Source organism: Pavona decussata, unplaced genomic scaffold (assembly GCF_977016875.1).
Source record: "Pavona decussata unplaced genomic scaffold, jaPavDecu1.1 SCAFFOLD_11, whole genome shotgun sequence".
Classification (NCBI taxonomy): Eukaryota; Metazoa; Cnidaria; class Anthozoa; order Scleractinia; family Agariciidae; genus Pavona; species Pavona decussata.
In genome coordinates, this window is record NW_028145434.1 from 3063092 (window position 1) to 3090000 (window position 26909).

The following is a 26909-nucleotide window of genomic DNA, read 5'->3' on the forward strand; positions in this document are numbered from 1 at the left end:
TAACTGGATGAGCCTCGAGGTGAAACATCCCAACCGTCTCAGTATAATACAATTGACTCCTCTCAGTTTATAAGGGTAATTTTGTTTTCTTCCTGTTTAACCAGCAAATGCCATTTTCACTTGGCTGGGCTGGCAGATAGCTGAGGGCACCTTCCATTTGTCACAACTGGACGGACAGCCAGTAGAATCGTTTTCGCAAACAGAATGCAACAATTTGCCACTTTTTTTTAATTTTTGAATTGCTTCAAAATGGGGCAAGCTACACTCAGAATGTGCCAATTTGAAGAATTCGAAGAATCAGTCCTTCAAAATGGTACACTCCATTTACTTCCATTTCTCCAGTTTGGCTGGCCAGTTCTGACCAATAGAAAGCACCCCTTAGAAACACGTGGTCGATAGCTGCCAAATCATCGCCGACTTAAGGTAGTGCAAAGGCATTTAATAAAATGTTATTGACAGTAAATTTCCAGAGTCAATCTCTTTGTCCACCAGACGTCAGCAACCATATACTTATGCAAAAAAGAAAAAACAATGACTAAACCAAAATACCACTTAAAAAATTGCGTACTCTGTAAGATTTGTCGTTTACCTTTATGTAGCATTTGACAAATTCATTGTTTTCCTGAAAAGTTGAGAAAAAAAAAACATTATTTTTCATGTACCCAAACCACCATTGTCTTACCATAGATTCTGGCAGAGTAATGTTTACTTTTAAACATTTTGAAAGACATTAATCTGGGATCAATTAACCTTGACCCAGTTCACTAACGTAAAAAAAGGAGAGTTAAATTCTCATAGTTAAGTTGTTGGGGGATAACTAACGTTACTTGGATAGGTAGCCGTATATGCAACGCATTCTTGCAAAAATTATTTACTGGTCTCAAGTCTCCTCTAAATGCTACGGCTAACAACGAAGCCTTTGTAACTGCTGAAGCTGCTGAAAGCAATTCTCACTCAAAAATCTGTAATACACCGTATGCAACAAAGATATAATAACTTGAAATCAAAAAGTAAATGAATTGCTTCGCTGTGGAACGCTTCTGGAGTTGCTAAAATCATCCCAAAGATCTTTCCCTTGCTGATTTTCCATGTCCCGTTTACGTGTTTTTAATCCTGTCCTGTTATTTTGTTTTCCAAAAATGCAAGCCACCCGTTCAAAATTAACTCACCTCGTTAGGTGGGGATGAAGCTATAGTCTCGCAGGCTTGAAGAAAAGGAGTGAAGCCATTGTTGTCCACCAAATTGGCCATTTGAGGTAAGCTTTCGAGATTAGTCTAGCATTCAAAAGAATATAACACACAGCATCAGCTTTTCCTGGTATGCCTAGACCTTTCAACTGGGTATATGAACACATTGCTTTTTGCAGTGAAATACAACAAGACAACCTTAACCCCTACATCACGTAAACATAAGGGAAAACATAAAGGAAAACACGCTCTGAACGTGTTTTCAAAGTACCTCAAATACGACCTGCTCGGGTCACTAAGGTGATGTCACCGTTGCCACGCCTTTCCCGTGTTGTTTCCTGACATTTCCAAATTGGTATTTACGATGGGGTATGACATAAAAATGGCTGCAAGTTTCAGAAGAGAAATCCATCGCTACCATCTCTTTCCACCCGTATCAGAAAACTCTTAAATAATGGACAACTTTCTCACGACTGATAAAATAACGTGGGATTTGAAGAGAAAATCCACTTTTTAGATTGTGCAAAGGGCTGGACAAGCAACTACTCATAAATACTTTCCCTACCGGCTTTGTCACAAGATTTGTTTATTTTTATCATAATACAGCTTATTTATATATCAAGTAAACACACTGGTGTTTCGATATCTTTATTGCGTTCAAGGTAGAAACAACGCACTCCCAATACAGACTGGAGTCGAGATTGTATGGGACAATGTTGATTGCATGAATGGATTTTGAGACGCGTATCTGGCATCCCCCTCAGATTTTGCAGGGGCGGATTACAACATCACCAACTTGGCAAAGGAGAGCGAGCCTGGGATCGAGATCATCGAACGCACTCCCTAATCTTTGATTATTACTAGTGATAATCTGTACCTTTTTCAGTACAATCTTCGTGTAAGTCCTCAAGTCATGCCCAGTGCACCTGGAAGCCAACAGGTGAAGGATATTTCTCCCAAACTTGTCAAGTCCCATGGTGGGATCTGCATCATGATCAAGAAGCATTGAAAACTGGTCCATGTTTCCCTGCAAGAAAAGTTGAAATAGCCCTTACAATACTTTACCAAGTAGCATAAAAATCTAAGTGGATTAACTGAATCTGAGAATGATTGAAAGAACGAGACTAACATTACCTTAACAGCAGGGCCCGGTTGTTCGAAAGCCGATTAACGCTAATCCACGATTAGAACTTTCAGCACGCTCGCTAAGAAGGTTCTCAAAAGCTAATTGTAAGCTAATGATAAAAAAAGTTTTCGTCAAAACTGAGGAACAAAAATCTTTTGGCAAAACTTTATTCATTAATAATAAAACTCGAATCAAAGCTCGCGTTGACCCAGGATTAGCTTAATCGGGCTTTGAACAAGTGGAACCAGAAGTACGCATCTCAAAGCTTCCGAAGAGCTTTCGTGCCCAAAAGTACACATCTTATCCCCTTTCTACACTTTGACGGTTAATTTTCGTACAAACTAAGCCAATGTGTTTCTGAATCTTAAAAGAGCTAAAATGTCTTTGCTTTAGTGAGTTCTGTGTATGAGAACTGTGTCTGAGTTTGAAAAACCCACGTCCCAAGCCCGAGTGTTTTGAGTTGTCATGGTAGTTAACCTTGCTCATCGCTAATCGCGCTTCGAACTTCAACAAAACATCAGTTTCAAAGGACACTAGTTACCTTCGATAGTGCAAGCATTAAAGGAGTGAGGCCATCTGACCTAACACAGTTTATCTCGGCTCCCCCGGCAATCAACTTTTCCATCATTTCATTGCTTGCTCTCATGACCAAAGACTTCAAGTGCTTCTGTTTTTGTGCTCTCTGTTCGCCCTTGTTTCCAGTCAAAACCTGCAGTGACATTTAGAAACAAACCTGACCCAGCTGTAGAGAAGAATTGCCTCTTAGTATCCGTTGTCCAAGGAACAACGACGATTGGCAAAGGGTAAGAAGTATTATCAATTGACGGTTTTCCTTCAATTTTCGTCCCCTAAAGTTTTAACTGACCTCCTTAAGAAAAATATTTTCTTGTCAAATAATATTATTAAGCCAGTGCTTATTAATACAAAACTGTGAAATCGTCTTTGCCATTCTGTTTTCCACCTACATCCCCACTCCCTTTCAAGAAAAAAATGTCAAAACACATGGGGTGCATTCGATTGCCCCTATTCTGGGATAGAAATACACACAATGATGACAAGAAATCCTTCATAAGAAGTTTTTGGACTTACTGGAGAACAAAATCGCTCTTAAATTATCACATGTGAGCGAAATTGTGCAGAACTTTCTTCCCAAATTTACTTAAAAAGAGAAATCTCACAGCTATTGCGTCTTATTCTAGGATAAGGTCAATCAAACGCAACCTTAAAACCTCCATATAAATTGTTAATAGTTTCTCGTACCAGGTTGATGTGTGCCAAGGCACTGGGGCACGTACCTCGAATCTGTATTTTATCTTATCTTATTTATTTGTTTGTTTGTTTCACCAACACCAATAAATTAACTCGAGTTTTGGAAAATGTTTTGTCCATGGCGGGAAACATGCAGCAAATTCAACCTACCTTTACCTTATCCACTGCTTTGACGGCTTTTCATTACTGAGAATTTAGTGCCGGGTCATTGTATTTTTCATGACAATAAAGGGATGCTTATTAGAGTATTAGAGGGATAGTGTTTAATTGAGAATGGGCAATCCAGGAAAAAGGTTAAAAGCAGTTTATCCAAGGTAGTGGTAGTCAGAACAGAACTTGCTTGTACCATGGTGACCGTCTTACACTCGTTTAAGTATTAAGCTTTTAGTATTTATTATGTAAAAGTATTGAATCACTTAATACTAAATCACTTACAACATGGGCATCTGGATAGAGATTGGATAAATCCAATTCATCTGCCTTTTCAGCTTGCACGTGCAGCACTTGTGAACCCTCACTGTTTTTTCCCACGGAAGCCTTAGCTCCACACTCCAGTAGTGTTTCGATCAGGGGAAAGTTATTCTTAAGAAAACAATGATTATTTCAAATTCAACATAGAGCAATTGAGGAGTTATCATGAGCACTAAAAACGTTATCAAACACGAAAATCATTGAGCATGGAAAAAGAAACGAGGACGTACTAAATAAATTGGTAAGTTGTCATATCACGTGGAAAAGTTACAAGATTACATATCGCAAAATATGGAGGTTCATTTAATTATAAGTGCAGGGGAACTGCAAAATCACACTGCTAATAAAAACGACATATTAATATTTCTGTCAATAAAAAGTCACGATTCAGCATGATCTCTTTTTTGGCAACGTCACTTTTGATAAAAGCTCGAAAAGGGTCAAGTGTTGTTTAAAAATAAATAAAGTTGTTGTTTTTATAGCAATCTTAGCAATTCGTGGCTTGCTAAGAAAAATCCTCTGCACAAGGCAGCACCTCACATATCTCAAATAAAACTAGAAGCCACACACTTGTAAAATGGCAACCATGATGGGTGTTTGTCCTTCTTTGTTGACAGCATCAGGATTTGCTCCAGCTGCTATGAAAAGTTGAGCCAGTTGACAAGACACCTCAGCCAGCGGCATCATGAGTGCAGGAGGCGGAGTATAACCCAAGAAATTTTCCTAAGAAAAGAAGGATAAGAAATGAGAATTTTTTAAGAGGAAAACCGACGAACTAGTTGAAAAACTATAGAATAACGACACCAATCAACATACAAGCCAGTAGAACAAAGTGCTCAGGGTGCAACACTTGAAATCGGAAAGTTCTGAGTTGTTTAAAGTTAAGAACCGACCAAGTCCAGCACTTAAAGGGCCCAAGTCAGCCACACCTTTGTTTTTGTTTATATGCGAGAGTTTGGCTATTATATTTTATTTGGAGCATGTCAAAATGAACGAAATCACTGTGAAACTACTAAAGATAATGCAACATATTTTCAGGAACACAACTTACAGTAAAGCAATAAGATTTCGCTTCACCGTGCAATATCAATAATTTCGATGGCATCGAAAATGGCGTAGGCTGACTAAGGTCCTTTAAAGCCACGCGTAAACAGTCAGCTTGTCAGCCTTTTACCATAACAGATTACAAAGCTTGTTATGTTGAATTGGAAAGAAGTCTTTCTAATTAGGACTGGTCAAAAAGCATAGCGGGGGAGGGGTTGGCCGGAGTAGGGAGGGGGTGGGTCATCAGTTTTTCTCCCATGGGTGTGGGGGTCATACCATTTTATAACAGGAATAGGCACACTAAAAGAATAAAGAGTTTTTAATAATCAACGTCTTGATACTACTAGAACAGTTGACCACCCATACAGACCAGCTAGCTCACTAGCAGGTTCTGTTACTTATACTGCAGATGGATGAAGTTTCATCCGAAACATGAGCACATAAAAAAAAAGGTTGTGACCTTCTGAAAATTATTTCCTGCCTGCTGGTTTTACGCAAATTGAAAGTATCACTGAGAATTGTACATGATTAGTATGTATCAAGAAGGGAGAACAACTACAAAATTTGTCAAATTGTGTTTTCCATTATATAAATTTCAGAGAAAATCATCTTTACATTATTCAATAAACTCGGCCTGTTCAACTGTCATCACCTCTTCTTGCTCTTCAACTTCTTCATCAAGTTCGTCATCGTCTCCCTGTTCATCGTCTATCCCTTCGTTTCCCTCTTCATCGTCTCTCTCTTCATCGTCTCTCTCTTCATCGTCTCTCTCTTCATCGTCTCTCTCTTCATCGTCTCTCTCTTCATCATCTCTCTCTTCATCGTCTCCCTCTTCATCATCTCTCTCTTCATCGTCTCTCTCTCCATCATCGATCTCTTCATCACCACTCTCTTCATCGCTCCTCTCTTCATTCGTGTTTCCTACCGGGCTATTATCTTCCTCGCCTTCCCAACAATCCTCGGCTGTTGCCTTTTTGATATATATAAAATGTGGTTAATCTCCTTAACACAAGTTGATGTCAGGGAAGGAAAGGCACATAAACTGTGGACTGAATAAAAAGCTTCTTTCTCTGAGAGAAATCGGTATGGCATGGCACGGCACGGTACTGCACGGTATGGTATGGTATGGCATGGCATGGCATGGCATGGCATGGCATGGCATGGCATGGCATGGCATGGCATGACATGGTATGGTATGGTATGGTATGGTATGGTATGGTATGGTATGGTATGGTATGGTATGGTATGGTATGGTATGGTATGGTATGGTATGGTATGGTATGATATGATGTGAGATAATATGACATGATATGATCTGCCGGTGAACATTCACCAGAAAACGAAAGCAGCATCTTTCTCTGAGAAGTATGCGGTAGATTGAGTGTCGCCTATTGGTGATATTACTTTGACTTTGAAAAGCCAAAAATTACATTTGCATGGACGAACTCGTTAAAATAATGGTTCAGTTTTGTTAACAGTAACCCCACTAATCACGACATCGCGTGGGATGAGGCCACAATTCTCAGGACTAGCAATAATTGGCACCAAAGAAAGATTCTCGAGGCCTGGGAGATTAATTGCGCCAAAGACCCACTCAATCGAGCCGACGGGGCGTTACTCCCCAAGGAGTATTTACACTTGACTCTCGGTAACAAGAAAAAATGAGGCATATCCTGAATTTTAATCAGCGTCTTGTTTGTAACTGTGCTTCTGCATAATTTTTCTTTCACTTCCCCTGAAGACGGTCCGTGATTGCGACCGAAACGTCGGGAACATTTTTATTGTAAATAATTTCAGAACGCTTTTAATCCACCGTTGTAACTTTATTTGTATTTCCAAATAATTTTTAATGTACCCACCTGGTGACAAACCCAGCTTCAATAGTAACCCCACTATTACACAGAAGCTAGTGTGAGTTATCTTTGGCCCCAAATGACCAAGCTTGAAATGGATTGAAACCTGAAAAAATTTGGCCTTCTTTCACCATGTGTGATTATATTAATACGACTCTAACATGCGGGATTTTCAAAAGGTGGGCGACAAAATTTTTATAGAAATGGATAATTAGTAATTTGCTCCGGTCCTGAATACATTGCCGAAAGAAAAACTTAGATAAGAGCTAATTTATGTATTTTTGGCAATCCGTTTTCATCTTAGTATGTGATCCAAACATCGCTACCCTTCGAATTCGTGATACAGATAATTATATTGATTTCCCAAGTATCAGTTTTATGAACATGTTGTCTGTGTCGTTAATTACGTTGATATTGGTTCCTGTGCATTCATTGTTAAATTCCTTTAAGTACTCAGCTGTAACATTATAAATCAAGTTGTTGACTACTGAGAGTAAAGGCTGGTTTCCATATGATCGCAGATCGCAGATCGCAATAAGGTCTGCGATCGTCTGCGATCATATGGAAACTACTTCTGCGATCGTCTGCGATCCTGCGATCGTGATCGCAGACGATCGCAGAAGATAGAACCATGTTCTATCTAAAGGCTGGTTTCCATATCTGCGGATTGCGATCTGCGATCCGCGATCATATGGAAACCAGCCTTTAGATAGAACATGGTTCTATCTTCTGCGATGAATGTCGGTCGCTTCGCCTACATCCCCGAGCGACAGTATCAGTGGATTAATCAAATACAACTCGTTTCGTTCAAGTTTAATATAAAGATAAAGACAACTACAGTGTATGTACTTAACTTTATCGAGTTGTTTTCGTGTAGGCGAGTCATAACTTCATGTGTAGGCGAATTAACTTTACATGTGTAGGCGAGTTAACTTCAGTGTAGGCGAGTTAACTGACCTGTAGGCGAAGCGACCGGTTTCCTCTGCGATCGTCTGCGATCACGATCGCAGGATCGCAGACGATCGCAGACCTTATTGCGATCTGCGATCCGCCATCATATGGAAACCAGCCTTAAGTACTCATTACGTTGGATACCCTCAGGGCAGACCGCGTCAAAAATTCGGTTGCGTTCCTTTGTTTACAGTTTTTATAATATCTGCCATATATTTATACATAATTTTTAGTTCCCTTAACAAAAAAAAAGTAAGTGAGTAAGTGGTATTTCAGCCGGCCCGGGGGCTGCAGTGATTTTACTTCTTAATAAAGCTATCTATCTCTTTTTCTTCAACGTAGTCACAAATTGCAATGAATAAATTAATTACACCTTAATTAAATTCTACTTTCTCTTAGAGGGGATATTTTCGTGCTCCATTGATCTCATTGTCTTCAACAAAAACGGCCCAATCAGAATCCATCTTCTGCTCGTATATCAGTACGGAGGGGATCGACTCAACCCTATCTGTGTCACGTCACATAGCCACTAATCAGTAGAAGGCTTCTTTCACTGAAATTGGCAGCCATATTGTTTACATGTTTTAGACTCAAATATGGCGTTTTCAGAAAGAAAATTACCCCATTTGAAGCGGTAAATCGAAAGAATAACTTTTAAGTACTCGACAGTTTAAACGGCGGAAATTGGAGAGTGCCTGGCGAAGAAATCATGCTTTGTTTGACAGTTTAGAGCCACAATGCGAGGAGGGAAGGTCATTGGTAAGCTTAAACACACATCACATCACTTTGTCGAACTGATGCCTGAACGCTACTGGAAATCAACTTCACAAAAAAAAAATTAAAGGTTTCATTGTCAATTGTTACTAAAACCTTTCATTTAGGACATCTTTTTGTGTATTTTTCTTTGTTTTTTGATGAAACGAGGACAATTTGTGATCTTAGACTTATTGACATTACATAACCAGAATAGAACGTGAGTCAGGCTTGGATTTATCACGTCGTATGACTTCATCACGTTCCGTTGCGTACCTCGAAGGAAACATTTTTGCACGTACTATCTATCCTCTAAGCCTCACTGTCATAGCTTTTATAATTGCAACGTTATGAAGGGGGCAGATCCAACTAAAGGCAGTGTATCCACAGCAAAGACACAAGTGGCTCTGAATCAAATGTAAGCAGCTCAGAAGCAAGCGAAGAGTCAGAAGCAAGTAAAGACTGTGTTTTGCAGGAAGCTGGGAGTGATATCTCTGATGATTACAATATCTCCCTCGCTGGCTTCAAACAGTTGGAGTGACAGTGATAGCAATGTAACGTTAAACGTACTCAGGAATCGAGGCTGCAGCTTTGATTTTGTGATGCGGTTTCATTGGGTTATGCAACCGAAAAATCAATATTTTGTGCCAGAAGAAGGGGGTGGGCAATGTGTCTTTTATCCACCAAATTTCTTCCGGTCCCCCACTACCTTCCTTATACCCTTTGACCAGTCCCTTAAGTATTGGGCTGCTTGCAAATTAAAGTAGCTACATAGCTTTATGTTTTCAACTTCAACTGTTTAACTCTGGAGCTCACGAGAAGCGAATGCTATATGGAATAGAATATCTAGATGTTTTACGTAAAGTAACATACCCACGGCTGTCTCTCATACACAGAGTTTGCTGCCAAATAATGAAGCTGCAGATAAGAGAAAAACCTGTTAAAAATTTGGCAAAACAAAGAAACACGAGTAAGTGCCTTCACTTTATTTTCGAATAAAAAAATGTTTACCGGCGTCCATTGCTCGACATCAGCCTTGTTAACATCAGCGCCCTTCTTCTCCACCAGAAATGTTGCCTTATCCAAGAGCGCTTTATTCAGAGATGAACAGCGGAGCTTTTGACAAAGTAAAGTTCGCCCACAGTCATCTGGAAAGTTAACATCGACATTGTCCAAGCTCAGAAGATAGTCGGCACAAGGCATCTGGTCTTTCATCAGAGCTATCGCTAGTGGGGTAACCTAAAAGACAAACAGTCATGAATGAATGTAATGCAATAAGGCAAGGGACTGAGTGAACACTGTAGGAACCCTGTGGTGCACGTTACAGTGGCCCAAAAAAGGTTAAGTTGTTCAGCCAAGGCGCATGTCTGTCTTTGATTCCGTTTTGTAAGCTGAGCAATATGCATTTATGGGAATTCTTTTTTTCTCAAAGCTTTCATTTGCCTGCTTTCATTCAACAAGGTCTGAAATAAAATGTCAGACAAAACGCTTTTAATATTGAGTAACAGCATCTTTCATTATCCTACATCACTGGCCATGGAATACCGTTATTTGGACCCGTTTCTCATCTTCCTGGTCTCAGTTATTACGAATTCCAGAGCGGATGTTTCGAGCGTTGGCCCTTCATCAGATTCTTCCTGAGTTCTCAAAACTCTTTAGCGTGGTCGAATCACCTTTTCAACTTAGTTGTAAACCAAATATTCATCTCCACTCTCCCACCGATACAGCATCACAGTTCCGTTAGAAATTAACCGCCACATTTATTTAGCAGTAGTTCTCTGTTGCAATCCTTGAACATCATGCTAAATAGCTTATGAATGTTCATATGGCTTTTCTACTTACTTTCCACTGGTTCGCGGCATTTGGATCCGCGCCAGCTTCCAACAGCATCTTTAAGCAATGTAGCCAGCCATAGGCAGCGGCGTAGTGTATAGGAGTGTTGCCAGACGTATCTGTAGCACATGGATTAACACCAATCCGCAGAAGGTATGCAGCAACTGGCGAGTGGCCATTCTTTACTGCATACATCAGGGCAGTCTTGCTCCACTTACCTAATAAATAAATTTCTCTTAATGGCTCCTTGAAAAATGAAGTCATTCACTTAGAAGACAAGTCGCACGGAAACGAGTTCCTGGAATGCTACGCTTTGCACGTACCCCTCAACCAAATGGAGAAATAAGCCAGAATACAGTGGAAATTAGAAGCCTTCTAGGCTTGGTGTAAATTTGCACTTGCGAAATGACAAACAAATACGTTCGCTCATGTGTCAGGACATTCTGTCATTTTTCGTGTACGCTGGGGTCCGGAAATCGATAGCAATCTGAAAGCAGGGTTTTTAAGCCAATTGTAAAGTACAGCGAAACAACTTTACCTCACTCAAATCTAACTATGCTCAAATCATACTCCATTTTTGTCTTCTTTTAAGGAAAAGCTAAAAGAAATACTCAAAGAAGTGCTCAAAACAAATTTTGGTCAACAGACTCCCTGCTTCCTTCCTTCCTTCAAATACTGAGAGCGATGACAGCTTTCGTTTTTTTAACCAAACTGAATGATTCAGGGCTAGGTTCGCAAGGTCAGTTCAACGTTGATTTTCCGTTATTTTACGAAAATGTGGCCAATGCATAGTGTAATAAAAGGGTGAGATGACTCATACTATTCTGGTCCACGTTCAATCATATTAAATATCGTCCCTGTTAAAATCTATACTATGACCATCTCGATCTCACCTTTCTTGTCGGGTGAGGCCTTGAGTTCAACAAGAGTTTTCACAACATCAAGGTGACCTTTAGCAGCTGCCAGCATCAACGCTGTCACATTTCCTCGGAAAGAGCCAGTTTGAAGATCTACATTGCCACCAGCAGCAGCCAGTAGTTTAACAGTGCTCTGTGTGCAGGAGGAAAGGAAATTTGTTATCACCTCTCTCGTAACTCGACCTTTCGGGGATATTTCAGTTCTAGCTGTAGCATTAAGACGCCCATTATCCTGCACACTTTATCAAAGATTGTTCTGCATGGGATCAAAGGTTATAACGGAAGCGACGCTCCAGGAAGGTCATCGCCCCAACCGACCTAATCCTAATAGGGTCTAATTGGAAAATCCAAACCAATGAAAGTCATCATAAAAACTTTATTTACTCTGGATTCCCACGATGGAATGAAACTTCCCCCTCCAAAAAAAAAAAAGAAAACAAAAAAAGAATGGGAACACTCTAAGTAGAGGTCTGTAGAAAAACACCCAGCACTGGAACAGAATCGCAGCTCAAAATTTCTTACTATGCAGTCCAACACAAACAGTTCTAAAGCAAGGAACTTCCCACAAAACAGTTATTAGAATGTACTGTAACGACAAACAAAGCTTACCAAGTGCCCATTTTTAGCAGCATAGTGGATGGCTGCCTTTGTGTGCTTATTTTTTACATCAATGGAGACTCTTGGTTTCTTCGGTTCTCCATCTTCAACCTCGTCTTCCACAATTTGGTCGTCAATGGACAGAAGTTCCTTAACAACCTCATCCCGTCCATGTTTGCAAGCAATCATCAGAGGGGTGATACCTTTTGGTGCAGGGTCATTTGGATCAGCTCCCCTGGAGGGATAAAGTTTGAGCGTAGTATAATGCTTATGTGAAAAAATGTCTCTAGTTCGTCTTGTCCATTTGTCATTGAGCAAATGTCTCTAGTTTGTCCAGTCCATTTGTCATTGACAAACATCTTACATCACTAGTTAGCCATTGTGGTTGCTAGCTTGCACGTTTGACCACAAGGAAATAAATGTATAGGGAGTGTTGAGAACTGTTTTATTCACTTTGATTGTAGGCTCTTAGTTCAGCACTTCTGTTCTACATCATTGTTAAAAATGCGTTTTCTTAGGTATTCCCCGCACTAAGAGTGAAAAGGAAAACCAAACACTTACAGCAACACTAGTGATGGTCTCCTTTCCAAGACAAGTAAAATGGATTGGTGTCTTACAAGTGAACAACTTTACTCTTATAATTTATTAGAAACAAGATTCACTTGCATGTGTTTCAACTACCTTTCAATCTTCGAAACTATAAAATTACAGTGTAACATACGCTGATAGTATAGAAGAGAGACCATAGAGAATTATAGTTATGGCAACAACCAATAAGATCTGTAACATAAAACTAGTCTTAGAGGGCTGTCGAATTAACTGTTGTTAAGAAAATGTTTCGTAGAGAATGTTTCGGCACATGCGAAGACATGCTTCACCAAAAACATAAATTTAAATGGAAAAGAGCTGTTATAGTGTTTGTCGCATAACATTTTCAAGGTCGCTTTGAGTAACACTTCAATCACGCAAATACTGACTTTTGAACAGTAATCCACTAGCCAGCTTTTAATCGTGAGACTCGAACTCACCGGTTTTAGAAAACTTGTAGAAGGCATTCTGACTCACTTCGGAAAAGAATTTCTAGGTCTTAAAGTATGCACACAGAAGACACTACCTTGCCAGTAAAATCTTTAGAGGGCCAGGTCCTTCACAGGCTGCTGCATAATGCATTGGTTTATAGCCGTCCCTATCTGGGATGCTATGCTCTGGTACGGAGTTTAAGAGTACCCTCAGGTAATCACCATTTGGGTTGATGCAAGCAGCATGGATGGGCAGGACCTGAAAAGAAGAAACCAAGTTAAGGGCAGCATTGTTTGGTGGTGTTGTCATTGAGAACACTTCAACAAATGGTTGGAGGTGAAATAATTTTAGTATTTCCTCGAGATGAATTAATTGTTAAAGATAATATATTGCATACTGGAGTTGAAGAAATAGGCAATGATGCTTACATTTGTCGATATAACTGAATTGGTGAAAATGACGTAATCAGTAGAGCTAGAGAAATGGGTGCAGATGTTGGAGTTCAGCCATATGGGAAAAAAGAACATTGGTTAAGATGATGGTGCACTAGATGGTAGACTTGGGAAAATGGGAGCAGGACTTGGAGTCAGCATAAATTTGGGTTTGTGCCAGATTTTAGGTGCACAATGGAGTTGCACGTATGGATATAGCTAATGGCGCCAGTGAATGATGTGGTCTTGCAGGGGATAGAAATAAATCAAAATAAGAAGGCAAAGCAAATGTGGAAAAAAGGTCAGAGATGGCTGACGTCTAGAATGCTGTCAAATTGCTGAAGACAAAATGTGTGGCGACAATGACAAAGCAGATACTGGAGCTGTTAAATGGTGTGAGCTTGACAACGATGGATCACGATTGGTGATAGTGACAATACAAAGTGCAGTTGGGGATACTCATGCGGATGGTGAAGGAGGAGAAAAGGATTGTCTATGATGATGGTACACCTGCAGTGCTGTTGGAGAAATGGATAGCAGTAGTTACGATGACGGGGCAGAAAGTGGAGTTAATAAAATAATAATGTAGCCTTGCTGGAGATAAAGGACTGGTGAAGATAAAGGCATACATGTTGATTTGAGGTTCGAGAAATGGGCGCAAATGTAAATTGTTTAGTCAAGATCAAGGGATTGTGAAATCGTGGTGTATGTCAAAGTTGGAGAAATTGCCAGTTTGGCTGGTAAGTTTTCTAGATTTGCTAATGATAGCACGGCTTCTTGAAGCAGTGGATTTGTGGAAATGGGTAACAGTGAGTTTCTGAAAGTTATTATCAATGGTAATGATGGTGGTGACAGGGTTGACAGAGATGGTGGAGATGTCGAAAGTTCTGAAAGTGGCACAGCTTTGATGGCGGTGGCATGGTTATTGTGGCAGCGATGACGACTTTGAAGAAGATGTTAAAGATAGTATAGCTAGTGGACTTTGCAATTTAGTGGAGATACTCATGATGAGGAGTTAATTGATTTGGTGCATTTCTGTTCATAGCACAGCACTTACAGTTTTGTTCTCCACAGGCTTCTTCTTCACTGATTGACTTCTAAAATTAGACAAGTCTTCATCCTCATTCAACAGAACCTGAAACAATTTTGTTCACTCATTAATAACACCCTCAAGCCACCAATACTATTTATAACACTGAACATTTTCAGAAACTAAAAGCTATAATAGTTTACGATTTCTACAGAATTGAGATGTCCAGTCTTAAGAAAACATTCACAGGACATCAAACAAAATAACAAGTGTCAACAAGTATTCGCTTTACCTCTTTGTGCAAGAAGTTGAAGCCAAAACCAAACTTGTCCACACCTTTACTGACAAAGTAACCAGCCACTTTTCTGTTTCCATGCCTTATGGCAATCCACACACTGTTCATGCCTGTCTATAATTAGCCATTAAAAAATTGTTACAAATTTTCTTCAATCTAAATATACATGTAGGCAAGATTAATTTTTGGTATCTGAAGTTCAAAAGAACACTGGAGAAAATTTGGTAATTAATTATTTTTTATTTAATATTTATTTATTTATTTATTTATTTATTTGTTTTTTTGTTTGTTTGTTTGTTTGTTTGTTTGTTTGTTTGTTTATTTATTTATTTATTTATTTATTTAAAAGTGTATTCTTACTTAGTGCATCCTCCAAAAAGAATGGTGGGCTATTAATTTTGTTGTTGTACAACTTAAGTACTCATAAGTAAACAAGAAATGTCTCCTAAAATATAAAAAAAAACCAGGTTTTATTTCTTAGTTATCCCTGTTCGGGAACAAAGTCACCTTGCTATCAAGATAAAATATAAATGATGAAGTTATTTTCTTATTCGCTATGTTAAAAGTAATCAAAACAATCATTTTTAAGCTTTTTTAAATATCTATCCTGATGTGCTACACGTAAAGTAGTAAAAGCTATGCATGTACACTGCAATTTACCTCCTAAATCATACAACAGACTCCCAAACTGACATGTTCACATCTAAAAATTACTAATGGGCATGCCATCCCCTGAAGGATCTTTTCTTGTCTGTTGAACTCCCTCTTTCCCTGCCACCAGGGTACATCTTTCCCACAAAATGGACCCGTTTTTTTTGGTTTCTGTATAAATGCATTAAACACATTGGGAGATAAATATGCAAAATGCACCAACGGACCATGGCTCAGATTTGGAAAATGGGGATGTTGTGGATTTGGGGGAAAATGTGGGCTAAAACCTTAGTTGATTGTAGAGAATGAACAATTAAATTGTGTTTTTATTTGGGAGATTTGATTTGATTTGTAAATAACTCAGGAGAGTTGGCATCTCTGCAAATACCATTGAAGACTACACGTATTTCCAGAAACGATCTTACTGCTAATAAATACAAACGGATCTCCATGTACATGCAGTCACCTTAACCGTGTTGCAGTGTTAAATGTCCTAATCATCAGTAAACAATCCAAATTATAATTCTACAAAATAAATTTACCTGCTCCTGCTCATGAAGAGTTGATTTTTCCAGAATGCTCATCTCATTCATCAGAACTTTCACAGTCTCTAGTGGAACTCCTTTCTTAAAACAGAATTCCAAGAGGCTTGATGTGTCATAGTCCTTCTTGTCAAATTTTGTTTTGTCCTTAGATAAATAACAAAAAAAAAATTAAGGACAGTGCCTTCTTTTGCTACTGCACTTCTTGCACATCTCGGAATGGTCCGAGAAAGTCGGGTATTTTAATGGCAGTGCCTGCCAAAGCAGAGATATTCTTGTGCAGTTTATAGCTATGTGGGAAAAGCAGATTATGGCAAAAGTTACTGGAATCCAAAAAGAAAATTAGGGTATTTTGGCGCTTTTTAGAATTATTGTTGCTTAATTTATCTCTAAAAAATGTGTGGTTTCCCCCAATTTTCGTTTGGATTCAATAGCCCTTGCTAAGACCTCCTTTTCCCGCATGGTCATAAATTAACCGTGCAAAAACAATAGAAATAAGGCACAAAAATTAATATTATTGTTGGATGAATGAAACAGAAGCAAGGTAGCACATTTATCACTCAATTACCTTGTTAGTAATCTGTTGGTTATCTGTTGGTAACTTGTTGGCCAACAATTTACCAACAGATCACCAACAGATTTCCAGGGGAACTGTTCTTCAATTTAACTGTGGTTTTATACATGTATGCTAAACACAACACTATCATCCCTTAAAAAATAATTTAAGTGACCCAAAAAATCATATAGAAATTGCTGATTGAAATTCTCACTTCAAGGAATGCATTGTTTCCTTCTCTAGATCCTCTGCTTGAATACAGTTCTCGCACAGCATGACCAAATGTGTAGAAGTTGTATCTAGAATAATAAAAATCGAATCCAGTTGACACCTATCTTAATTAATATATTGGCTGAATTACATACAGATAATTAATTAACACCTTAATATACTACAATCATCATGCAACAATTGCTTTTTCTTATTCTGTAACTCAAGGCAATCAGCAATACACTATAACCAGTGACAATTTATTGCTACACTTTTGCCTTTATTGCTTCTCAATCGCTTTCCCACCATTCAATGTTGTTTAGAAACTAACACGCATTGCTAAAGATGTTGCGTTCCTTGCGCTATCCAACATTGCAACTGGGGAAAGGGGGCGGGTGGCCGAAGGAGTTATCAACACTCATAACTTTGCTTTATTTTGCTTAGTTTATTCTCAGGTCAGTGTCTCACCAAGTTCAAGGAAGAGACAGGCTACAATTGTGCATGTGAGAAAATACAGTAAAAGGCTGACGTGTGCATTCTTGAGCATGAAGGTTGACTAGTAGGCTTAAGCTTAAGAGTAACATTAATCATTATTTTATTTTCCTTTTAACCTACGTTCCAGTATCCATGCGATCCAGGGAGACTGTGGGTTCATTAGATCGTTTGGGCTGCTCTTGTCTATGTCCATGAAATTCTTCTAGCAAAAGTTTCAGTGCTTCGTGGTTTTCATGTAGAAGTGCATAGTGTACTGCAGCAAGATGAATCTCAGGACTTCTGGGCCAATGAACCTAAAACCAAATATAACATAAATGCTATTATCATTAAAGAATGGTGCTTGTGGAATCAAAACCTCCTGGTGTGTTGGAGGCTATCCTTCAACTGTAAGTGAATAGTTTACCTCCTCAAAAGTATACCAATCAATAATTACTATTATAGATCAATAATAAAATCAATTGTAAACAATTAAATATATTTATTATATACATGTATAGTTATAGATTGTATGTATATATTGACAGCACAGTGAACTGTCATAGTTTGGTAGGGTGATTTTTAGGTTTAAACTAGCCGTCAAAAATGTGGTCAGCTCATACATTATGATCCATAAGAGGCTAATATTAATATAAAGATAATGTAGCTTTTAATTAAGTACTGGAATAATGACTGAAAAATTAGACCCCCCTGTGGTGTGACCTCTGATAAGCTACCACCTCTATCTCCTAAGCCACCGCGTAAGCTTGACATTTTCGCTGGTCCCTTATGGGAAGTTTGACTGTATAAAAAGGTTTTGTGGCCACAGTAATTACCCAAATAGAAAGAGTGGGGAAGGGGATGCTCACTAAAATGGAAGAGCTTAAGAGGGGTGCTTTTAAAATCAAGTGGTGGGGAGAGCGAGTGGCAATTATTTAAAGGGATGCAATTAATTGAAGATTTATGGTATCCACATGCCACATGCATACAGTCAATTCCTGATGAATGGTTTCAATGAATAAGGAGGACTTAGTACTTCACTGATGGTTTATTGCAGAGTATTATTTTCTCTACTAGACTGTTTGTTGGTACTCATACCGTATACACTTCTTCCCTGTTTTCTATAGCATTCTTGAGCATCTCCATGTCATTTAGGATTACTGCTTTAATTGCCCATTTCACAGCCATTAAAGAAAGATCCTCACTGAACAACAAAAAAATGACATATAAGGAAATTAATTATTATAATTAATTAGTTAATTAATTATTAGGTCTTAGTTAACAACTGCAGCAGATCATAGAACGTAACCTAGCTATATTGTACAAATTGAAGGTTGATAAAGCCAAGAAATGCAACACTGTAATAATTGAAACTTTCATGTATTTTATCAGGTCTATTATCTATACAGTAAAAAGTAGTAACATTCAAAAGCAGTGATGCAGTAGCTTCTTCACAAAGATGTTAGTGGCCTACATTATGTATTTGCAAAACTTCCAAAACTCATTAATAATTCATAAGCCCATTGACCTATCAAATGGTCTAAAACACATCATGTGCAGTGACTTTACATTGATAAACCTCCTCCTAATAATTTTTAGTATGTGGTGTTTTATCAGCTGATAAACACTCCTCATTACTATAATTGTGGTGCTTTACTAGCTGATAAAACACTCCTCATCAGTATGTATGTGGTGTTTTTCTCGTATGCTAATTTCCAACGTTCACACAAGCATAATATTTATTGTTATGAACTCTGTTGACACATACTTTTCCACGAATGTTTTTGAAGCCGTTCAAAAAACTTGCAGCACGTAAAACACTTGTACTCAGGCTGCTCGTTTTTTAAACATTACATAACTTCTCAGTTCTCACTTTTACATATGCAGCTGTAGCATCATATATGTTAAGTTAAGGACTGAATTAAAAGATGACCACTATGACAACTGATGATGATGACAACAACAGTGACAAGAACAAGAGTGATGATGGTGATGATATAATGATGATGCTGGTAGTCCTACTGATTGACTGACAATAATGGAAATAATGACGATAGCAACGATCCCGCTGCTGACCGTGACAATGATGCTGATGATAACAATGACAACAACAACAAATGATGATAAATAATGATAATAATCACAACAGCACTTGGCATTCATGGCCTAACAATAACAGTCCAATACTAACAACATTCACGCTCTTTCCCTATTCCATCATGATCACCAGCAACATAAGAAAAACATACAACTCTACCTGGTTTCAAATGTTGGATCCTTTTCAAGAAGCTCAATGTTTTCATTAGGTATCAGGACTCCAGCCCGTCTTGGCTTTTCCTTCTTATCGTCAGCTGTTTTCTTTTTCTTCTCTTTCCTTGGCTTGGGTTCAGCTGTTTTTCGCTTCTGACCGCGACTCTTGGTGGGTGTGGCTGCAACCTTTCTCTGTCCTCTCTTCCCCTTCTGGACAGGAGAAGGGGTGGATGCAGACCTTGATCCTCTCCGAGTTCGTTTTGCTGGAGGTTCCTCTTCCTCTTCCTCGTCTTCACCACCCTCGTCACTCTCAGATGCTTAATATGGTTATGTAAATAAAATGGCCATTAATCTTGGTTTTCACTTACAGTACAAACACCTTAAAGAGTCGTCCAAGATGGCAGTATAGTTAAAGGAAACCTCCACCCTTGAAATAAATTAACGTTAAATCGTTGAAAATACAATCTAATTTTAAATTTCATTGTAATTAAGACATGGAAATAATATTTCTGTGTTGGACAAAACATAATTTGACTATCGCCTTTTTATCATTTTAATTTTCCCGGGCGCCGCCATCTTGGATTTCATGAGGTAATATGGTTGCTCTATTGTTTCACACAAAACATTTTTCGCTTACTAACAATAGTGGCAACCATATGATGTCATAAAATCCAACATGGCGGCGCCCAGGAAATTTAAAATCGAAAATAGGCGATAATCATATCAAATTTTTAGCATCACTTGAATGTTACTTCTACTTTTAAACTTAAAATTTAGAATTTAGACTTTATTTCTGACAATTTACCGTCAGTTTGTTGTCGGAGTGGAGGTAATCCCTTTAAGACTTGGCATTAATATTTCTAAATTGGTAAATGTCTTAGAAAGCATTGATTAAATATTTTCAGAAATTTGAACAATAAAAAGCTCAATACTCTCTCCTCCACAAAAGCAGTGATCTTGATATTCTTGGACCTTAGCACAGTCTTACACAAGGTACCATTTGCATAATGTTACTTACTACAGATGTAGTCCTTGTAAATTGTACATGATTTGGCCTTTAAACTGGCTTAAATACACATATATGCTCTGCTGAATCTGGAAATATTCATGTATTTCAATCACTTGACTAGTTATTATACTTAAACCTACTTTCACACTAGAAGACAGGAAAAAGTAATTTGCACATTCCACAGTTTAGAAAGGGTCTGTGGCCTAGTTTACACATTGATCAAATTGCATCATATATATAAAGAAATAAACCCAATCACCAGAAAAATTACACGAGTTTACCAAGTTTGGCTTATATTTCACTGCAATGAAACTGTTGTTTGGCTTAATATAATGGTTGTTTTAATTATGGACAGACACATCCATTCATGAGAAAATAACTGTCCAGTGCAAACTCATGTCCATCCTGATGACTTGTCTGCCAGTGACTACTTGAAGGGGTGTATGGAAAAAAGCACTGAGTGACATCTGATAGACTACTTAATTCTCCTAGCAAATTGCCTTTTTCTTTGTATGAGCAAAGGAGAATTTGACATGAGATTAAATGTCACTCAGGGCTTTTTTCCAGGCACCCCTTCACTTGTTTGTCCATCAGATGGTCATCTTCTTGTATGAACACACTTCCTTTGCCTACAGGCCTCCTACAGTGATTTACCACCTTGTAGTTTCCTATTTTGCCTTTGCGTTTGAGCGTTATTATAAACTTAAGGGTCTGAAATGGGATTATGAGGGTTGAATATCGGGCTCAACTATCCAATCCCCTAAAACACAGTACACTGGCCATGATTATCAAACTTTGAATTCTCTGAACTTAATAAATGCTAATAAGGACCCATTTTCTAACCAGGGAGAAGGACATGATAATGATGATGATCAAATCTTTGCCCTGAGATACAATAAGCTAGGGTTTCAAGATTCAAAACCTAAGTTGCATGCCATCACCCAATGTTTGATAATGACCCACCCTCCTCCCCCCCCCCCCCCAACTTCTTCTCCCACCTCTGTCCCCTGATGGGTGACAGAGGTGGGACTGACTTTTTCTACTTGATAGCCAAATATAAATAATATATAAAATTTAACATGCTACAGTATATACTTATGTATTTGCTGTAAACACTTTTTTTCGTTACTTATGCATTTTCCTCTCCCAAGCCTAATTTAACTAGCAGAGCTCTTCAACCAGTGTTATAAATTCTACTTCCCCCTATTTTATTTAACTGCACAGCGGTATAGTGGCCAACACGAAAGCCTTGCTCCTTTGGCCACTACGCACTTCTTCCCTAGAAGGTAAAATCATTCAATAAATTGCTCTGCATGTTTAATTTTCTTACTATAAAATATATTGTATTTCGTTCGAACAAGTGTGAATAAAATTGAATTCAATTGAATTGAATTGGATGAGATCATAATCTATCATGCATAATTATTATTGTACCTTCATCTTCCACAACATCTTCTTCTCCTCGTTCAGCAGCCAGAGCTTCTTTCAACAGTTTCTTAGTCTGCTTAATGTGTGGCTTGGAGATTGCAAACTTTTCAGGTTCTACCTCTGACAAAGCCACACGGGTGATGACAGAATCCATGTAACATACATCATCAAATGAGACCTAAAATCACAAAAGGCTCTAGGTAAAGGACATCACAAGCAGCAAATATGACCGCAGTTTAACCCCATTACATTGTCCTAGTGAAAACCAGACTTAAAGGGAAAAAAACCTTTGAAACTACTTAACGATGCCCAAAATGCAAATTAATTTCCATATAACGGGAAATGTGTGTGGCTGTAGGTGTGGCCGCATCACGCAATGTGAACAGTCACGCAATCCACTAACGGTTAATGTCCTTTACGTCTGTGAGGGAAAATTACAGCGTTTTTCTCCAATCAAACGCCACAAAGAAAAACACTTGTATTCATAGATATGAAAAGGTTTTCTGAAGGCCTTAACAAAAGTAAAGTATGTTTTATTTATAGTAACTTTCACAGCGCGGACTGAACAAAGAATCGTATATTTTCATTAATTGCAATCTATTAACAAGCATTCCTCGATGATCTACACAAAGAAAAATCTTTCACAAAGTAATTGAATACCGGTAAGTATTCTAGGCTTACCTCGTACAAATTGTCAGCCACTCTGTTGTACCAAGCCACTCCAAAGCTGGACGCACTTTCGGGTACATCCTCAAGCACGCGACAAACATAGAAATCATCTTCCTCTCCGCGAACGGTCAAAACATCACCCGCATTAAACTCAAACTCCTCCGTCAATTCTGCCATGGGAATCAGTTTTCCTCTTCTCTTCATGGACATCAATCGCCGAGACATGCGGAGTAGAGGGGGGATTTCATCCGTGGACAAAAGACCTTGCGCCTCGCCGCTGCGAACCGACGCGGAAACTGATTTCTTGCTGGGAATAAGTGAAACTGCGAGGGGTTCATTTTCATCACCGCTAGAAACTGCCGCATCTGTATCGCCACCCTCGGAATCCCCTCCTTCCCTCTCGTCGCGTAAATCGTCTTCCTCTTGCAGTAACTCCTCTTGCGCGGGAACTTGATCAAGCTCTCCGACATCTTCTTCGATCTCTTCGGCATCTTCTTCTCTGCCTTGGTCTATCTCTGATGGTGGACGACTCGTCGATTCGCACGTTTCCCGCTCTAGCTCCACAAGGATGGCTAAAGAGGACTGTTTTTTGAGAAGACGAGGTCGATTCGACATTCTGATTTCTCGAAGTTTCTCTTCCAACTACAAAGTTTGAGCACGATTTCAAGAACAACCTTTGCAAGCTGTTGGAACCGCGATGAAACACCTCGATGAAACTGACAAAACTACACTAACTTGAAATGTATCACCTGTATTTAACACTAGAAGCAAGACTGCGTGGGTGGAAGTTCAGGGCAAGCCCGAACTCCGCAATTAAGCTTTCAAACAGACTTGCAAAGTTTGCAAATTTCTCTAATGTCCGCTTTCACATGCCCACGAGTGAAAGAAGACGCTGGTTTCCAGCTTCCGCGAGATTCGGCATTGCGTGACCGGTCACGATTGCAAATTACTGCGAACTCGCCGAAGGGAAAATTGATGCACATGCATTATCCATGTGAAACCGAAACAAAAAGGCATCTCGGTACAACTACTCCAAAGAAAAAAAAAATAAAAGAAATACTGTATCTTGAGTTTAAGCGCACTCATGGGGTGCTCAAGCGCGCCCCACCCGCAAAAACTCTGTCGATTTGCTTGAGGGACAGGTAAAATTCCACACGAAAACAACAACAAGGAAACGCGAAAGTATAAAAGTGTCGTACTGTTTCACAGGTCTCTAACTAACACTTAACCAACCGAGCCTGTTCTACTCTCCCCTCCCCACTGAAAATGGTTTCCCTGTTTTGTGCTCGGTTTACAATGAATCATGGGTGTGGTGGTCTGACTTTCATGATGGCGGAAGGAGACAGCATTTTCTCCAAAATCATTCGGAGGGAGATTCCATCGGTGTTTCTCCACGAGGACGATCAAGTATGCAAACTGTCTTATCATTTGACTAGATGCTTACAAGTTTTTAACAGATTTGGGCAAAATTTTTATCGCTGAACTTGTTCTGCAGTACCTCGACTAATAGAAATCCACGTTTACAGGTTGATTTACTCAGTTCAACTTTTTTCGAAATGATTGGATGAGTAGGAGAAGGTCTCCAGAAAATTAGTGTAAACAGTTTGAAGATAGCTTACCGGTAAGCTTAAGTGGGGGATAGAGTGGTTGGTCAATAGTGGTGATAATAAATGTTCCCCGGGGGTATCCAATCAATGGCATTATGGATCCTTGATCGGAGCAATCGATCAATCGATAAAATTAGCTAATCGATATTGATTGGTGTCAAGCAATCGATGGCCAATCAATAGTATCATGGTAATGATTGATGCAATTTTTTTTATCATGAGAAGCCCAAAGTTTTCTCACATTCACCAGTCTAGTCATCCTTTCTTCAGATAGCAGGGTGAGCAGGCTAGCTGTGACAACTTTTTGTCGTATAAACACTTTGGCTTGCCAAGCTGGGCTAACTCTTTGCGTGCCCTTTTTTAAGTCGGGTCTAGCTTACAAAACAAATTTTGTGGATTCAATAATTAGTATCAAGGAAGATAAATTTAAATTAATAGTGAGTGAATTAAACAACAAAAATCCTACCAAAAGGAAGAGGCATTCTGAGGTTGTGAATGTTTGATCAGGGCCATTGAATAGTTAAGTAAGGTTTACTTGGACTTGACCAACTGAAACAACTTTTCTCATTTAAATGCTTGATAAAAGTTAGCCTGGGACCCTCTGAGACAACTTCTCTACAAATAAACAAGCTCTTATTTGGGAGAAGAGGTTTAAAAAATATTGTTATCCATAAATTATTATTATCCACCTGGATGGATTATGCATCCTTTAGTACAATAATCGCCAATGAAACCTTTAATCTGTCAGTGAATCCTGTCTAATGTTGTAAAATGTCTTGTACCTTGATGCCTTTGATATTTTAGTGTGTTGCCATCAAGGACATCAATCCACAGGCACCAGTGCATTTCCTGGTCATCCCAAAGAAGCCAATTCCTCAGCTGTCCAAGGCAGAGGATGCCGATGAACAAGTGAGGCCAGTTTATTTTCATCACCAGTTTTGATATTTGTAATAAAAATAATGCTTGAGGCCATGATGTACTTCCACAGTCTCTAATAAATGATGTCATTAGATTTTCCTGCCATTTTGGGTTGTTCCAAAGTTTGATGCACATACTTTGTATGGATAACCCAAATTTAAAAGTTTCTCTCTATCTAGCACACCAGCTACATTGTAAATAGATGCCTTCCTTCCCCTCCCCCATAAAAACCAAGCATGCAGATGTAGACTTCACTCATGGGGGATGCACAATCTGCGAGCCAGCGAGGCATGCGAGGCACTCAGGTTCACCTAAAGAACACTCTGGTTAGCCTAAATAGCACTCAGGCTAGCTTAAATAGTTCCCCGGTTAGCATTTATGTTGGGGGTTGTTCATGCCTCGCATGCCTCGCATGATTTGTTCATGCCTCGCACATCTGCCTCGCATGCCTCGCTGGTTGTATACACTCCACTCATGTAGGTAGCAAAACTACATGCCAACAAATAGTTATGTTGTAATTTCATACTGTTTATTATGTTACACAATTTTTGTCATCAAATTTGTATTCATCGTTACTGTTATTTAGACTGGAACCTGGCATAGTGCTTTTCTCCTTCTTTGATAGAAATATTCTTATGGCTACAAAAAACCCTCCAAACATCAGTGTTCTCCCACAAAATAATTGTATTGGCTGTGATTTACATGTCATTCTCTTATCTTGGACAAAATGATGCTGTAGGTTTTAAAGTTGCAGCAATGATGACAAAAAAGCTCTTTCAAAGCTTGGGAGCTGTGTAGCACTTGTGTACGTGATGATATTAATATTTTTGTGATCCTATGCTAGTCTGGGTTCTGTATTCACTGTGCAAGTGTAATAATTATTTGCATTCTGTTCTTTTAGTTGCTGGGCCATCTCCTCATAGTTGCTAGAAAAGTTGCAGCGGAACAAAACCTGACTAAGGGGTACCGCATAGTGATCAATGATGGCAAAGATGGAGGGCAAGAGGTGTACCACATTCATATCCACGTTGTGGGTGGACGCCAGATGACCTGGCCTCCAGGTTAGGTAAGGTTAATCCATTATTGAATACTTCGCTTGATATTTTGCTTGGGAAGTATGCAAATGTAATAGACCAGGGTCTTCATTATAAGGACGTTTTTGTTGTTATTGTTTTTTTGTTTTTTTTGTTTTGGTTTTTTTATTTTTGTTTCTTTGTTCTTTTTTTTTGGGGGGGGGGGGAGGGGGGTACTCATTATGATCATATGCCCCATATTGACATCTACAAAAATTAATACTGGAATCATCAGTGTGTCTTCCAAGTCTTGTTACTCTTGTTTATGGTTAGTACAAGTGAAGTGCACATAAAAGTTCTTAATCAGCAACAATGCTTTCAAACAAAGTTCGCTATAAAATATCTTCCAGACGTGATTGCTTCAACAAATTGCTAACTGAGGTTAACCACTCGCTTGAAAAGGAACTGTAACACAATGAAACCAAGGTGTTTGAAAGTTATAAATTATTGAACAGCAGGTTGGTATGGGCACCTTATATATCATTAATATGAAGAGTTTCTTGGTCTTAGCCCCATAGGTTTTCATTTAAATGTACAATGTACATCATTAATGCAAACAGTCACTTTTCGTCAGGTCCCAGTGTTATCCAGTTTATACTTGTGCTCCATACTATCAAGATTGTTTACCCATTCAACATATTTTTCTATCTTCTTTTGCAGATGGCAGTGCAGTCCAGCAATCCCGAATGTAGCTAGTGGTTTTTGTCATTGACAGTAAAACAATAAGTGAAAATAAATAAATAAAACA

General features: G+C 38.8%; 2 protein-coding genes across 3 annotated transcripts in view; one reads left to right on the forward strand and one right to left on the reverse strand.

The window, feature by feature from the left end:
• Nucleotides 1-23481, reverse strand: part of LOC146488217 (poly [ADP-ribose] polymerase tankyrase-like) — a 49189-nt gene extending 25708 nt beyond the window's left edge. The window contains exons 1-22 of one of the 2 annotated variants that reach the window (XM_085122329.1): nucleotides 22576-23481; nucleotides 21901-22072; nucleotides 19465-19774; nucleotides 18306-18411; nucleotides 17352-17524; nucleotides 16741-16825; nucleotides 15971-16117; nucleotides 14775-14891; nucleotides 14510-14587; nucleotides 13116-13279; nucleotides 12014-12236; nucleotides 11381-11537; nucleotides 10497-10705; nucleotides 9666-9893; nucleotides 9528-9572; nucleotides 5750-6067; nucleotides 4624-4776; nucleotides 4018-4164; nucleotides 2855-3022; nucleotides 2065-2214; nucleotides 1170-1274; nucleotides 590-622 (exon numbers count right to left, since the gene is read on the reverse strand). In XM_085122329.1, the coding sequence (XP_084978455.1) occupies nucleotides 590-622; nucleotides 1170-1274; nucleotides 2065-2214; nucleotides 2855-3022; nucleotides 4018-4164; nucleotides 4624-4776; nucleotides 5750-6067; nucleotides 9528-9572; nucleotides 9666-9893; nucleotides 10497-10705; nucleotides 11381-11537; nucleotides 12014-12236; nucleotides 13116-13279; nucleotides 14510-14587; nucleotides 14775-14891; nucleotides 15971-16117; nucleotides 16741-16825; nucleotides 17352-17524; nucleotides 18306-18411; nucleotides 19465-19774; nucleotides 21901-22072; nucleotides 22576-23178 (3891 nt within the window). In that variant the 5' untranslated portion in view covers nucleotides 23179-23481. The remainder of the gene's footprint in view (nucleotides 1-589; nucleotides 623-1169; nucleotides 1275-2064; nucleotides 2215-2854; nucleotides 3023-4017; nucleotides 4165-4623; nucleotides 4777-5749; nucleotides 6068-9527; nucleotides 9573-9665; nucleotides 9894-10496; nucleotides 10706-11380; nucleotides 11538-12013; nucleotides 12237-13115; nucleotides 13280-14509; nucleotides 14588-14774; nucleotides 14892-15970; nucleotides 16118-16740; nucleotides 16826-17351; nucleotides 17525-18305; nucleotides 18412-19464; nucleotides 19775-21900; nucleotides 22073-22575) is intronic. The other variant, XM_085122337.1, reaches the window with a different exon arrangement.
• Nucleotides 23482-23824: 343 nt separating this feature from the next.
• Nucleotides 23825-26909, forward strand: part of LOC146488218 (adenosine 5'-monophosphoramidase HINT1-like) — a 3104-nt gene continuing 19 nt past the window's right edge. Inside the window, exons 1-4 of the mRNA XM_085122347.1 lie at nucleotides 23825-23970; nucleotides 24975-25079; nucleotides 25990-26154; nucleotides 26822-26909. The exon at nucleotides 26822-26909 is cut by the window's right edge and continues 19 nt beyond it. Of these exons, the coding sequence (XP_084978473.1) occupies nucleotides 23830-23970; nucleotides 24975-25079; nucleotides 25990-26154 (411 nt within the window). The 5' untranslated portion in view covers nucleotides 23825-23829 and the 3' untranslated portion in view covers nucleotides 26822-26909. The remainder of the gene's footprint in view (nucleotides 23971-24974; nucleotides 25080-25989; nucleotides 26155-26821) is intronic.